The 16,436-nt window shown below is 44.0% G+C and overlaps 1 protein-coding gene across 1 annotated transcript in view; it reads right to left on the reverse strand.

The window, feature by feature from the left end:
• The window catches only part of ANTXR1 (anthrax toxin receptor 1), a 217,431-nt gene that overhangs the window by 111,125 nt on the left and 89,870 nt on the right, over positions 1 to 16,436 (reverse strand). The window contains exons 11-12 of the mRNA XM_006092977.3: positions 4,068 to 4,137; positions 2,498 to 2,576 (exon numbers count right to left, since the gene is read on the reverse strand). Coding sequence (XP_006093039.1) covers positions 2,498 to 2,576; positions 4,068 to 4,137 — 149 coding nt within the window. The remainder of the gene's footprint in view (positions 1 to 2,497; positions 2,577 to 4,067; positions 4,138 to 16,436) is intronic.

A 16,436-nucleotide genomic window follows, 5' to 3' on the forward strand; every position in this document is an offset into this window, starting at 1 on the left:
CAGCATCATCTCTGGCCTGAAATATTGCCATAACCCTCCTAACTAGTGACAGTCCTTCCCATCCTTGTCTTCCCACAGGCTGGTCCAGCAGCCAGAGTGATCTTTCAAATATAAATCTGATCATGCTGTACCTCTGTACAAAAGCCAAAGTTCTCACCAGACCCTCCACTCTTCTACCTCCCTGTCACTGCTCTCCTCGCTTGCTCTCTTCCAGCGACTGATCACCGGCCTTCTTGCTCTTCCTAGAACACACAAGGTGTCTGGTCTTGGGGATCTAAGCACTGTGGCTTTCTAATTGATATGTTCTTCCCCCAGTAGTCTCACAGCCAACTTCAAAGTCTCTACTCAAATGCCACCTTCTCAATATATCTCTATTTACATTATACTCACTCAAGAAGTACCAAATCCTCTTACTCTGCTCTATTTTTTTAATAGAACATATTATCTTTTAACATAGTGTGTAATTCCTTTATTATGTTTCTTATTTATTATCTGCCTTCTTTCTCGTCACCTTCTCCACTAGGTTTCTGTCTGTTGTGTTCTCTGATGTATCCCAAGCACCCAGGGCAGTGCCAAGCATATTGTGCACGATCAATGAATATTTGTTGAGTAAATGAACGAATGGACCTGGTTCTCAAATCGTAGGGTGGCTATAACTTTGTTGTAGACATACAGCATTCTCAAATGAAAAAGGGAATAATGCAGAAGTGTTACGAAGTGGTGTTGATCAGAAAGCTTAGAGACATGCACCCAGATGAAGATGTAAGGTGTAAGTGAGTCAGGAAGGTACAGAGGGACTTTACTGGGAGTTCTTTTCATTTTGCAGTATATTAGTAAGGACACCCTTTCTTCTTGGCTTAGAGGCCCAGGACTTAAATCAGATTTATATTTACCATACTACAGGTTTGGTTGAGATGTTTCCCCTTCTCATTTCCCTGCCCACGCAGCCTCAAGGTCATGGCTGTTTCTCTGGTATGATCAGACAAAATGAGAAATACAGGCCCACATTGTTGGATCATTTAGAGTAGGGAGGAATCTGGAATGAAGTTGTTAGATTTGGGGTATTTTAATCATTTCCTGCAAGTTGGCAGGTTCCAAAAGGGTCAATTTCTAAAAGAATCAGGCAGGGCACACTTGAAATTTCACTGCTTGTGCACACAGTTTTCATATTTGGTCTCCAGATTTGATGTTCTACTGACAGATCCTTGAGACGTAGACATTTCTCAGACACTTCTTTGTGACAACTCTAGTCCCTTTGGTCAAGTAAAACTTTTCTGTTGTCTGTATCCATTGCACTGGCTTACACTGCTTTCAGGAAAACTGGTTTGCTCCTAACATAGGCTGAAAAGTGTGTGTGGGAGTGGGGAGGCACGGGTTGGAAGGGAGTGCTGTCTATCACGAGGCCCGGCTTCCTGCTCATTAACCTTGCCTGCTCTCTCTCCTCCACCTGTGATGGTGTTAAGGACATGAACCCCAATTGTTGAGGGGGTTCAAACATGTCCTTCAAAGGCCGGCCAGGAATTGATCAGAGCATCTGCCCAAGCTGACCAACAGGTCAAACTCATTCTTCTCTAAAATGATCTAAAGGATAAAGCACATTTGGCTGCAGAATCTGAATATTCAGCAAAGGTCATTTGGGAAATGCTCATGTCAGGGGCTGAGATCTGTATTCAAGCTGATCACACCCAGATTGTCCTCTGATGGGCTGAACGCTTCAGACATTGACAGTGGGCGGGAGCAACTACACAGGCCCAGGTGTTCCCAACCATAGCCTCGGGCCCAGCCCCAGACTGTTTCAATGGGTCTGGCATGAGGCCAGGGCAGCAATGCTTTTTAAAAGCTCTCCCAGTGACTTTATGTGTAGCCAGCAACCAAAGCTACCTGACAGCAGGATCCAGAGAAGGGGCATTGGAGGGGCTGGCAGGGAGGACGCAGTCCCTACTGCTGCCTCCCAATCCCTGTGGCATAGGGCCTCTTCCTTGCTCTTTCCTGCTTCATCAATTTTCCATTTTCTCCTGGATTGTTTCCATAACCATATAAACAAGCTGCAATTTCTCCCATTCTAAATAAAAGACTCTCTTTATACTCTTTATACATCTTTCTTCAGTTACTGCCCCCTTTCCTGTTCCCTTTTAGTGAAAAACTCCTTCAGACAAGCTTTCTGTATATGCTGTCCAATTTCTTTCTGTGCATTTTCTCCTAAACCCACTCCATCCAGACATCCCCCCTCACTACTGCACAGACACTGGCCTGTCTTGTCATCTGGTCATGCCAGTGCCTTCAGGTCTCACCCACAGTCACAGAAATGGGGAGCCTGGAGAAACCGGACACAGGGGTTCCTGACACACTCCGGGGTGCAGCACACCCCTCACCCAGCCCATAGCTGGCCTAGCAGTGTTGGGATGAAAACTCAGAGAACAGAATGCAAACCAGACAACTTTCCAGGGACATGAGAATGACAATGCAGCCTTTGGTAAAAGGACAGGTGATGACTTACACAGTGTGTGGTGGTGATGATGACAGAACTGGAGATGAAAGACAGGCCATCGTTCATGCTGACCTGGAGTGCGGCTTTCCTGCAAAGACAGCAAGGGAACCAGAGATCCTCAGCATGGGGTGCAAGGGACCGAGAACTGGACACGTTGGCCCCCTATGGGCTCTGCTCGCAACTACTCTTTGGACTGTAGTCTCTTCCCCTGGGGCCTAAGCTGTCTCCTTTGTAAAATGTGGAGCATGGTCTTTAGGGCCGTTCCCACCTCTGAAACTCCAGGGAGAGGTCAGGATACACTAATCATCTGGCTGCCATATCAAGGCAGTGCATTCAGCCCTTGTTGCATTACAGCAAATTGCATTGAATGGTCAAAGCCTGCTTCCATTTAATTTGCTTGTCTCATTGTAGTAAGATGAAGGATTCTTTAAAAAATGGTCCAAATCAGTGGGGCTAAAGTGATCAGCCTGTAAACCGAACGTTCTGTTGTTGTTATCTGGATTCTCAGCGATTTGATTCTGGTGGGGGTGGTTTTGTTACTACTAACACAGAAGCGCAGTAATAGGTGAACAAAGTTGCCTTCTACCTCCTCATCTATATGAGACTCGCTGAATCAGGAGCTTGCATTTTGCAGGATGGGCACAGGAGTGTTTGTGGAATCAACAGAATGAATGAGTCATAAGCCAATGTTAGGCAACCAGAGTTGGAGCCTTACCATTTGAACAAATGATTGAAGGCAGAATTCAGATGAACCAGTCTCGCATTTCCCCCTTAAAGCCACCGTTCTGTCTTCAGCCTGTTACAGACACGTTCACGGAGAGGCTTTGTCTTCTCTCACAGACGTTGCTTCTCTGGTCCCCACAGATTCCTTTTCCTGTTCAGGGTGCTAATTCTCCTTCTTTCTCCAGTGACTATTTCCTAATCACATTTCACTAGCACTTATTATAATTGCACCATCACGGCATTTCGCCCATAAGTTAGTTCAGGGAGCCTCCGGCAGTCTGGGTGACTGCGCCTCTGTGGACCGTACGCTCCACAGAGGCGTAGAGGAAGGAGCACTGAGCTTGGCCTTGGATGGTCTGAATCTGGGCCTTGACCATCTATGGACCCACCTAGCCTTTCTGAACTTCCTTATCTCTGCAGGGGTGATACTCAACTGGTAGGGCAATCACGATGATGGGGCAAAGTAATGTGTGTGAGAGCTTTCTGGAAGGCAGTTGTGATTAAGCCAGACAGACCTTGGCTGGAGCCCCAACTCTTTCATTTACTGCTATGTGACCTTGGACAAGCTGCTTAAATTCTCTCAGCCACAGATTCCACATCTGTAAAACCGGGAAGATCTGAGCATCTACAAGATGACAAGTATCTTGTCAGAAACTTGGGAAGATGGAATGAGACACCCTTTGTAAAACATTTATCCTGGTGCCTGGCTCACTGGAAGCATCGTTCATCATCATTTCTTGGAGAGGTCTAGAGAAAGACCCCATTATAACAACGAAGATAGATACTTCTTTCTGTTCCCTTTGTCCCCTCTATCTCCTCTCTCCTCTCTGAGGTTTAGTTGTTGGTGGAAACTTACATGCCAACTTCTTTTAAGATGGGTGCTGGGCACAGCAAATAAGTATCTTCCACAGCAAAGGGCTTCTCATCTGTAAAAGGGAAGTCACTGGATTAAGAGGAGTGAGGCAAGTTTATAACTTCAAGTTCTGTGACTCCCAAGGACTATTAGCCAAGTCCTTGGAGACACTAGAAAAGCAATGACTCTATGAAATATATAAGCCTAAGCGACCATCTGACTGTTCGACCATCTGACCAGTAGCTATGATGTGCAATGACTGACTCTGTATGTCCAGTCGAGTCAATCAATGAGCAAATAGAGACCAAGTTCTTAGCACAGACCAGGCATAACTGAAAAGAAATAAGAAAATATTAGACTGGTCCTAAGGGAGCTTTGGGTCCAAGTCTAGTTTGAGAGAAAAGCCATATTCATGGAGAAAGTGCACTGACAAACACAAAAAATGGCTAAGCCAGAATAGCATTTAGCTTCAGAAGACAGAGAGCTCCATTTAGTGGGTGACGTGGTGAGGTCACAGGGAACACAAAACTGGAGCTGTATTCCAGGGAGAGATAGGGAACTATGTCCTCATGGAAGGAAGAGGAAGTGGTCAATTACAGTATCCCCCTGATGTCTAGGGAAATTATCAATATGAAAAGCTAGGGAAGTTATTCCATGTCATTTACTCATCCATCCATCCACCCACCCATCCAGCAAATATTTATTGAAGGACTACTATGTGCTAGAAATGCAGGCTTTTGAGGAGAGAAACACGGCCTCTGTTGTCATGGACTTTATAGGAGTTGCAGGGGAGATAGTTTTTAAACACATTCATTTTTTAAAAAAATATTTTTATTGATTTCAGAGAGGAAGGGAGAGGAAGAGAGAGATAGAAACATCAATGAGGAGAGAGAATCATTGATTGGCTACCTCCTGCATACCCCCCACTGGGGATCGACCCCACAACCTGGGCATGTGCCCTAAACCGGAATCGAACCCGGGACCCTTCAGTCCACAGGCCGATGCTCTATCCACTGAGCCAAACCGGCTAGGGCTAAACACATTCATTTTTATTACAAAATATTCTTTTGAATATTTACCATTAGCCAGACACTGTGCTAGGCCTCACACTGAACAAAAGAGATGAAGCATCTCACTCAAGGAGCTGACCTGCTGGTAATTACACAAATTAATATATATATATATATAAAAGCCTAAGTGACCATCTGACTGTTCGACCGTCTGACCAGTAGCTATGATGTGCAATGATGGCCAGGGGCCAGACACTCAACACAGGAGCTGCCGAGCTGTAGTGACTTGGCAGCTGCGGTTCTTGGGTGATGTACCTGGAACCAGAGAAGAGGGAGCCCGATTCTGACATGCATGCCCCGAGAACTGCCCTCCCCTCTTGCAATCTGGGACCCATGGTTGGGGGCTTGGGGGATGGCGGAGAGCCGGTTTTGGCCCAATCCCAGCGGGCCAGGCTGAGGGACCCCACGGGTGCACAAATGCACTGGGCCTCTAGTTTAATTATAATTGTGGTGACACCAAAGAAGAAGAAGGGGCTGGCTCTCATCTGGAAGGTCAGGAGCTGCCTCCCTGAGGAAAGGCTGTTGAGGCTGGAGGTCTGGGGGAGAGTAGATGGAGTGGGAGAGAGGCGGCACTGCAGAGATCCTGGGCAGGAAGGAGCCCAGGACTCCGGAGAGCTGAAAGAGGGCCAACAAGGCTGTGGCATTGGAGTGAGACGATGGCTCAACATGAGGCTAGAAAAGGCAGCAGGACCAAATGACTGAGGCCTTGTAGGCCATGGTGGGGCTTTGGGGATTTTTCCTATGAGAAATAGGAAGCTCTTGGAGGTTCCCCTCCAATTTGGAATCAACGATGGCAGATTCAGAATGTTGCCAGAATAGTGAGGGTATTTTGAATGAAATTATGAATCTTTTGACAGTGGCAGGTCACCCAGTGCCTGAACTGAGCATTATTATTTTCAAGACTAGAAACCCGGTGCACGGATTTGTGCACATTAAAAGGAAATTAATTAGAAGAAATATGTTAGAGGCCGGGGAGGGACGGAGGGAGGTTGGCTCCAGGGTGTGTCTGGCCCGTCTTGCCCAGTCCTGATCAGTAGACCCCAGCAGCAAGCTAACCTACTGGTCAGAGTGTCTGCCCCCTGGTGGTCAGTGTGCATCATAGTGACTGGTCAAATGGTTGAATGGTCAGACACTTAGCATATTAGGCTTTTGTTATATAGGGTGTTTTCTCGTCTATGATGTCAATAATGACAGTGATACTCCCTGGGCAGGCTGTGCGTACATGCTCTCTAAGTGCTTCGCATACATCACATAACCAAATTTAACCTGGAGTGCTATCAGGGAAAATGTTAGTCCCTTCATTTTAAAGGCAGGAAACTGACATAGGAAGAAACGTGCCCAATGTTACAAAGGGGAGCATGGATCCATATCCAGGCAGTCCGATTGCCACCGCTTGATAAGAGCCATGCTTTATCTCCTTCACGGTGACCTTGTGAACTAAGACAGGGTTCATTAGGCTCATTTTCCAGTTGCAAAATGGAGGCTCAGAGAGGCAACCCCGACCCAGGGAAGCACAGCAAGTCAGAGGCAACACCAGGACTAGAACTGAATTCTCCGTGGTTCTTCCTTTCCAAGCCTCTCCATCCCAGGAAGGCTTGTATTAGAGAATAAACTGAAATTGGGACAGGCGTGGCTGACTAGAGCCTACATTTATTTTCTTTTGGCCATGGCTTACCCTACTGTGCATGCACTGGTAATACCTGGGAGTGCAGATCTCTGCCCACGGAGCTTGCCCACAGAGCCACGGAGCAGCCACAGAGCGGCCACAGCAGGCCTCATGACTCCTGGCTGCATTCTGAGGGAAGAGCTTGGTCACACTGAGGAGGTCTCGAGTTGGCGCCCTGCAGTGACATGCCCAGGAGATGCCAGGGCCCGGCATGTCCATGAGCCATTAGTGTCCACGCTCACTCTGGGGCATTCTCTGCACAGCTCCTTTCCCTTTCTCCATCCCAGGAAAGGAGGGAAAGGACGAGATTGACCTAGTCAAGTAGACATTTCTCTTTCTCCCTCCTTTCCTGCCTGGGAGTCCAAATATTTCTGGAGCAAAGCAGAGGAAAAACTGGCTGGGAGGACTGAGGGCTTTGCCGAGGCTGCAGGACGGGCCTGATGCAGCCTTGCATCAGTTTATCAGCCTCCGAGCTGAGGGCCTGCTCTGGGGAGCTGGCATTTTCTGCTCGGAGAGGGATTGTTTGGTTTGGAGCCTGTTTTCACTTCACCACAAAAATGAGTGACTTTTTCCCCCTCTCTCTCTAAACAAAGGAGGGCCATTTGGTTTCCATAACTCAGATCATCTGACTCCTTCCTGGAACGTCCACTGGGGAAGCAGGGCATAAAGCCTTCCTCCCGGGCTGGGCCACGCTTGGTTCAGGTGCCAGGCCAACCTCGCTGCCACCTCTGCCAAAGCCAGTGGTGCTGTGATGTTTACGGGGCCATGATCCACTCCGAGGACGACGGAGGCCTGAGCTCCCCTGTCCACCGGGCAGCAGCCATTTCACTGCGCATTAGCACCAAGTGGGCTGGGCAAACGGGACCGGGAGCTAAGACCAGTGCTGGCTTGTTTGCAACTGGGAGAAAATTAGGGAGGGGCAGGAGTTGGAAACCAGCAGTTAAGGGAATTTTTAGATGATGTGTAAATTTCTTTGCCTTTTACCAAAGATATTCAGAATTCAGTGCATACATATGACAGGTTAACCTAAAGCATTTGTCTATAAGAATCTGATAATCAAACAGAAGCTTGATTTAAATAAGGATTTGGGGAACTATGAATGTCATTATGCTAAACTGCCAAACACCCCAAGCTTGAGAGCTGGGCATCCCGGAGGATGAATGCAGAAGGCATAGAATGGGGCAGGGCAGACCAGAGTTCAAATCCCAGGCCTTCTTACTAGTGGGTGACTGGGGACAAGTTGTTCATCTGTAAACAGTGATGATGACATCATTACACGGGGTTGTGTAGGGAGTAAATAGGAGTGCATGAAAGTGCAAACCATGTTACTTGGCACTTAATAGCCATTCAGTAAATGTTATTCCACGTTATTACACAAACATCCACACCTTTACAATAGCCTATATCCGTGGTTGGCAAACCGGGGCTCGTGAGCCATATGCGGCTCTTTGTGGCCACGAAGTTTCAATCACACTGCACGTGCGCGCCCACACGTGGTATTTTGTGGAAGAGCCACACTCAAGGGGCCGCAGTTTGCTGACCACTGGCCTATATGAATGTGTGCTTTAAAATCAGAGGAATTAAAATTTCCAAAATCTCTGATTGCTTAATTACATTGTTTTATCAAAACTAACGTCTTTTTAGGCATTATGAATTCCTAGGAAATGTTTTAGTGAACATGTGTGTACACACACACACATATATATATACACACATACATCCATACATCCATATCCATACATTATGTATACCTATACCTATATCTATATTATCTATAACTATAACTATAACTATATATCTATTTATATCTATATAATCTATATCAGTGATTTTCAACTGGTGTGCTACAAGAATTTTAAAAATATACAATACCTGACTACTTAGTCTAGGGTACTGACCTCTTTTTCCCTTAGATTGTCAAAAAAAAAAAAAAAATGACAACAGCCAACACAACAATAGCTGTACAATGTGAATGAATCAAAATTATACCTATTTTTTTATCAGATCAGTAAAAAATATATTTTTTGGTTTGACACAGAATTTTAGTAATTAATTTATATGTGCCACGAGATGAAAAAGGTTGAAAATCGCTGATCTATATCTGTACCAATTTTGTCTAATATTATATATACCCATGGTCTCATTTGACATTATTATTTTTTTATTACTTACAATTTGGGAAACTCAGGCTCTGAGAGGTTAGTTAATGAATCAGTTGTAAATGCCAGAGCTGGAATTCAAACTCAGGTTTTATTGAAACAACTTGCCCAAGGTCAACAAAGCTAATTTTTCTACAGACGTAATTTAAATTAGTCAGCTTTTTATACTGTCATAATTGCACAGCTTGTTTTATGATGTAGCCTGAAGCACCCTAGAGCTGAGTCTATTTATACCTGACCACTTTGGAGGCAAATGGTCAAGACTCTCCAAGGTTAAAGTGGGATTAGAGTAGTAGAAGGTATATCTACCATGAAAGGGGACCAGGGTTGAAAAGCTCTGTGATGAGGTCCAGACCCTACTATAATGAACTATGTTCCAGAACCATACAGTCAAATGTGCACATTCCCAGGTTTTGACCTTGGATCAATGCAATTCTTTTCAGACTGGTAAAGAATTTCCCAGAATTCTTCACTGCAGTTGGTGACTGTCTAATGGATGTGGGATAAAACCAGGATTAAAATTCATTAGCCAATTCAAACACCAATCACAGTGAATCCTTTTATAGGGCTGATTAAATAATTCAAATACTTTCCAAGTCTTGGCAATCTTTTCTTGATATAAATATTTATTTCTGACCAAATGGACAAAGAAAAATAACCCTCAGTTTTAGCTGGGGGAGCTTGCTGAAACTCTCCAAAAGCTGATGTAAGCTCCAAAGTAGAGTTTACATTCCTACTGTGAACAAAATAGTGGAGGTTGGGGACTAAATGAGCTCACCCTGCTCTTTCTCCCAATCTCCCCTGGGTCGAAGGAGCATTTTTATGGCATCCCTGAGCCAAGTATAACTGTTCAGCACTAAATTATCAGCTGGTTTGGGAATGTGTCCCTGAATGAGAACAGACAGGCTAAAGTTAGGCTAGATGTTTCTACCTTTTCACTGACTTCAAAAGTAGGCAGCTTAAAAAAATGTTAGGCTTTTCAAATATTGTACAAAAACCTGAAATAAAATGATATTGAAATTTAAAGCATCTGGGTTGAGCTTTCTGGAGTCTCAGCCAGAAAAGAGATGGTTGATTGCCCTACTGGGGCTCCTGCAATGACAATTCACAAACGTGAGGAGATGGGGGAGGGATCTACTGCAAAGCTAAAGGGGATCCATTGCTTAGAGTAGAAAGAAACTAACATTTATTGGGCATGTACTACGTGTCAGGCCCTTGTCTGGAAAGTTTTCATAGATGGTCAGATAATAAGCCTATGGATTTTTGTTGTTGTTATAAGATATTAAACCAAGGGAGGAAGCTGAGATTATGAAAGTGGAGAGAGTGACTTCTACTTGGAAAGGCTAAATAGTGGTTCTGAGTTTGGAGCAATGAGCAACAAGAGTCAAAACAGAATGGGAAGAGATGGTAGTGAAGTGCAGGTGGGTGGAGCCAAGTTGGGAACAATCCTTAGAACATAGCATAGCCATTTCAGTGTCCTCTTGTGCCCAGCTGAAGCCAGAGGGATGCCTATAAGATGGCAGAACCAAGCTGGTCACCATCCTTTTCCACAGATACGATTCACACCTACCCACTGTGGGGAGCCAATATAGGGTTAAGCCTCAGACTGACCTGTTGGCAAAGTCACAAACAGGTCTTCCGAGTCTTAAACAACCCAATTCGAGAGGTGACCGCTGATTTATACGTGCTATCATTTAAAAAATAAAAAAGGGGGAATTTGCCGGAAGCCGGTCCATCCTTGCTGCTTGACACAGTTGCTTAAGCTACATAATCTTTACTTAGGATAATCTCCTTCAGTTACTTCCTCGTAGCTTAACAACAATAGAGTAGTGACCTTGGAATGGAGATAACAGATGCCCTAACCTTTGGAATAGAATGGATAGGATTAAAATCAAATGGTATAAATACAGATGTAACAGGAGAATAAAGGGAGAACCTCACTATGCTGATCAACTGAACTCTGTCTCCGTGTCATTCCTTCTTCGCCGACTCCGTCCACACCTTTGGGAACCTCTGGACCTGCTGGGGCTGGACCCCAACATCCACTCTTTTCCTGGCCTGAAGTTGTTGCCAGGGTTCACTGGAAGTTGTCCCTGGCTAGTGACTATGAGATTAGGTGATGAGCTTGGCCAATGGGTTCCATGAAAGTTCCCTGGCCTGTACCTAACTATATCACCAGTTCCTACTTATTATAGATACTGGGGATATGTCTTTTGGTTTCCCGTCCTGTTCTTTGGGGCAGGTTGGAGAAAGATGAAAAACAATGAGCACATTAAGAGCCTGGACTCTGGAGTCCCATCACAACTCTGCCACCCACAGGCTATGTAACCCTGTCCATAACCCAAAGCTCTCACCTATAAGATGGGGACAATACTAATTTCATAGGTGGTTGTAAATTTTAATGAGGTGATGATGATTAAATGCTCAACACTTAACAAGCACTTGACACATGTCAAAGTTATTACTAAACCAGGGCACTGCTGGGCTCATTGTCTGAGGCACCTATAAAACACAAAGTGTGAATGTGTGTGCAAACTGAGTAGGTCTTACAACTTATCAACTGGGTTGTGTCAGGGCTACATGGCATAGGTGTGATAAGAAGAAAGTCATCTATCCAGAAAGGATCTGTGGACATGCAGATAGTGCAGTGGTTCTCCAATGGAGGTGATTTTGTTCCTCAGGGGACAATTGACAATGGCGGAGGCAGTTTTGGTTGTCAAACTGAGGGAGGAGTGTTATTGGCATTTAATAAGTAGAGATCAGGGATAGTGTTAAATGCCCTTCAATGCACAGGGCATCCCTCTTTCCCCAACAAAGAATTATCTGGCCCAAAATGTTAAGGTCTGAAATCCCGGTATAATGTCTACCATGGCTTTATAGCTTTCTTTTGCACCTTATAGAGGGTCTTACAGATATTATGGGGTGGTTCACAGCCCCCACAGTACTGGTAGAATGTTCAGGAAAGTTCAGAGGTGTTATAGGATGGTGGGTAGAGGAGGGACAGGGTGTAACAGCTCTGGCCACTGGAAGACACCTGGTTGGAGTAAGAAAGAGAGTGCTGGTAAATTCCTGTATGTGGCTTTTGATGGGTCCCGGTTTGCCTAGTGACATAGCACCAGAGCCACTCTGCTCGGTGGGGCTTTATAACTGAAATAGTGTACTCCAGAAGTGAGGCGTAGATTGCTGCTGTGGTTCTAAGCTGTGGTGGGTGGGAAAGCTGTCAAGTCAGAATACCTTATCTACAAATAGCAATATAGGACTCAGCTCAGCACAGCCTTAGAAGGAAAGTGGGTTATCTTGATCACTGTGTCCGTGAGGATCAAGATTACATGGTGACCCCGGAGAGAAAGTAAAAGGTTTAGGACCATAAATCCATTCCCAGAGGAGCTCAGGGAGGGGATCCAGCAGCCCTGCCGGTCTCTGGATTGTCTTTTTCTGGTTTACACATTCCCTAGTCCCACATAAGGTTGTGATCTCCTGCCCCAACCCCTCCGGTTCTGGGCAAACTAGCTTTTAGAACTGGTCCTCAGTACAGCTAATCTGGCTTCTCCTACTTACTGTTATTTATTTATTTTTTTAAAAAAATATATATTTTTATTTCAGAGAGGAAGGGAGAGGGGGAGAGAGATAGAAACATCAATGATGAGAGAGAATCATTGATTGGCTGCCTCCCGCACACCCTACTGGGGATTGAGCCCACAACCCAGGCCTGTGCCCTTGACTGGAATTGAATGTAGGACCCTTCAGTCCACAGGCCAGCACTATCCACTGAGAAAAAACAGCTAAGGCTTTATTAATTATAAAAGTAATACACATTTAGTGTGAGAAATCAAAAATACAGAGAAGTAGTATACCAAAAGAAACAAAAATCCTTGGCAATCCTAACTTCCAGTGATAAACATTGTTAATGCTTTGGGGTACACTATTCAGAATTTTTCCATGCATATTATTTTTTTTTACATAATTTGAATCATATTATACAAAATGTCATGCTAAATGGCATTCATCTCTATCTGAAATTAACGGGACAGTTTTAAGTATTGCAAGGAAACTAAATAAAGATAATGGGGCTCAGGGCTCTTGCAAAATATTTTATCCTCTCAATAAATCTACACCAAAAAATTCTTGACTGTTGACATTTATAGAACTTACAAATTATATCTTCTAAGCAAAATATCAACCTTTAAAAATTTTGTAAGCTTGAGGTCCGAATAAGTGGTGTACTCAAGACAGCTGCAATTGACTAAGAGTAAATATACTTTTTAAAGCTTTGTTTTTGCTTGGTTGAAGTGAATTCAGGATTCATGCACAAGGTATGTGTCTCCTGACACTCAAACTCTTGCAGCTGTGCACAATTAGGTTTGGAAGGATTTTACCTTGGAATTGGGATTGAGGAGCAAGTCTACAAAGATGGCTGAAGCCTTCCACACAATCATGGCCATGAATTAAGCAAACACTGACTGCTCTTAAAGGACAAAACCTACATGGAAACTAAGAGGAGAGCTGGGATGGAGACCCCATGTACACACTGGAGCATCAGTGGATGTTACTAAGCTGCTGTGGCATGCACGTTGGGGGCCAGAGCTGAATTGCATGGAGAAAACCAAAGATAGCACTCTTTTTCTTTCGTTCCCTCAGCAGTACCCAACTTTTCTTCTAAATGAATGTTGAGCAAATATTTAAAGAATGTTGATTATAAGGGTGCATCGATTATTAACTTCTCTTGCCTGGGGTTCCCACAAGTCTGGCCCATCTCTGTGTTAATCACTTTCTCCTCCATCATCCTATCGATGTGACAGAGAAGCACTATTACATGAGGAAGGGACAGTCCTGAAATCCCATCCATGTGGTGCAGATGTAGAGGGGATCCAGCTTTCCCTATCAGGACAGCAGGGCTGGGGAAAATAAGTTTTAAGGAAGTTCACAAGCAAATCCTTCCCCCAGCTATTGCTTGCCTGAGTCCACATGCAGCTTAAAATTTGCACTTGGAGGCAATTGCATACTTGATAGAGCAGCGGCAAAGTAGAGGGTGACCCTCTGCTGCTGAGTTAACTTTGGTCTGTGCAAACTTGCCCCTCTCCCCTCAGGAAGAAACTCTTTTTTTGTGAGCTGAGGTTCCTGTCTGCAAAATAAGGGGAGCTGGTGAGGGACCAGTGCTCAGAGTAACATGGGTATTTGAGGGTCAGGGGACCAAAGGCTCCATGGGGATTTGTGTTTTGGAAGCAATGTAGAGAAGAGGTCAAAAGCTTGGGTAAGTCGACCATTTGGGATCCAAATGGCTTCCACCTCCAGCCATCTGGGTGACCTTGGGCACTTCATCTCTCTGAGTTTCAGTTCCCACGTCAGCAAAATGGGGATACAAATAACTCCTCCTTCACTGGGCTGCTGCACGGATGGAATAGATAGGTTGGGGAGGGCACACGGTAGGTGCTCCGCAATCAGGGCTGCTCTCACTGGGACAAAGCTCCCTGGTGATTCTGATGGACAGCCCGATTAGGAGCCACAGATGAGGTTGCACAAAGCGACATTCCATCATCTTCATTTGACTTTAGACTCCCAGGCATGCATCCACATTGCACGACGCACCTTTGACCTATAGATGCGACACTCTAACCAGCGAGAAAGGAAACAACAGGCTTTTGTGTGGTAAGTCCTGTGTTCTCCTTCTCTCTGCTTCCCTGCCCATCTGCCCCCATAGGTGCACTTCAGTGATCTGCTTAGGGTGCCCACAGCAGCCCAGGCCCAGATGTTTGCTAAGATAAAGTCTAGTTTCTGGATAATAAAGTATAGATTTTTAAAAACAAACACACTGGGAATTCTACATGCGAGTGAGCGCTGTCTCTTATCCTCCTGGGAGCTGAGCTGCTCTTTGGAACTCCTACAATTGCCTTCATGATTAACGTTCAGTTTGAAAAATGACCTTCAAAGGGGGCCAAGTTTCATCCTTTGAGAGTGAACAAAAAGTAAGCCGGAGCCATGCCTAGTGAATACTGTTGGAGATCAAGCTGGGAAATAACATTTCGCATCAGAAAAAGAAGTGTGCCTGTAAATCCAGGAGTCTGATTTCTCACATGGCTTGTGAACTGAATATTAGTGAGTTTGTTAAAGACCAGTTTCTTTGGTTTATGGCCGTATCTCAGACGTCTCCACACAACACCAGGGCTGGGGATAATCTAGCATGTTTTTCATTCTTGTGTTAGTAAAAAAGTCAATTTTGTGAAAATTTACTGTTCATTAAAACAGATCATTTCTCAGCTCATACCCGTGTCTCCTTTTTAGTATTCTAATCTCTTCGCAAATGGATTTCCAATTGAAAGTGGATCTTTTCTTGGCACAATACACTGAATACTGGAGCAGGAAAAGTGCAGCCAGAATAAATAAAGTTTGTGTGAAGATTTCCAAGATATTTTCTTGGCCTGGAGTGAGATCAGCCTGGTCATTGGAGAACCAACCAAATGCCAATGTAAGATGTGCACTAGGCCTAAATCATTAACAAAAATTTAAAATTAAATTTTAAATAACTGTTGTGGGGTTTTTTCTTCTTACACAAGGGCATGTGATTGTAGAAAGCTTAGAAAATGCAGATAGAAAGAAGAAAGCAAAAATGAAGAGTGGTCTCAGTCAGAGGTTCCTCGTGTTAACATTTCCATGTGTGTCTTTCAGTCTCTCTGCATACAAATGTCTGTGTATGAAACAGAAATAGCTCCAAATACCCTTTGTGACTTATTAACACATGAAGCTACTTCATTAACATCTTCCCACATGAGTAATTCTTCTTCTTTCACACCATACTATTTAACTGTTTAGGAATAAAGTATAATTTTTTTGACAAGTCTTTCTTTCTTTCTTTCTTTCTTTCTTTCTTTCTTTCTTTCTTTCTTTCTTTCTCTCTCTCTCTCTCTCTCTCTCTCTCTCTCTCTCTCTCTCTCTCTCTCTTTCTTTTCTCTCTCTCTTTTCTTTTCTTCTTTCTTTCTTTCTTTCTTTCTTTCTTTCTTTCTTTCTTTCTTTCTTTCTTTCTTTCTTTCTTTCTTTCTTTCTTTCTTCTTTCTTTCTTTCCTTTCTTTCTCTTTCCCTCCCTCCCTCCCTCCCTCTTTCCTTCTTTTCTACCTTCCTTCCTTCTTTCGTACCTTCCTCTCTTTCACTCTCCTCTCCTTTTGCTATCATAAGCAGTATTATGATGAACATTTTATAGCCAAGTCTTTGTAAACATTCCCAATCATTTCCTTTTGATGAAGTTGAAATTCTGGGTAAAAAAGTGTATAAAAGCAGTTGATTCATTTTAAGAATTGACTTTCAAAAGATTTAATGGTATCTCACTAACGATGAATAAAAATACTTGTTCCCCCATATCTTTGCCTATACTGGGCACTGTGTTTTTGTTAGTCTTTATTAGTTTGATAGATTATTTCAACTTGGTTATGGTAGCATTTTTTATATGCTTATTGCCCATTATTTTTCTTGTAAATTCCCTTTTCAT

The sequence above is a fragment of the Myotis lucifugus genome, unplaced genomic scaffold, assembly GCF_000147115.1.
Source record: "Myotis lucifugus unplaced genomic scaffold, Myoluc2.0 scaffold_108, whole genome shotgun sequence".
Classification (NCBI taxonomy): Eukaryota; Metazoa; Chordata; class Mammalia; order Chiroptera; family Vespertilionidae; genus Myotis; species Myotis lucifugus.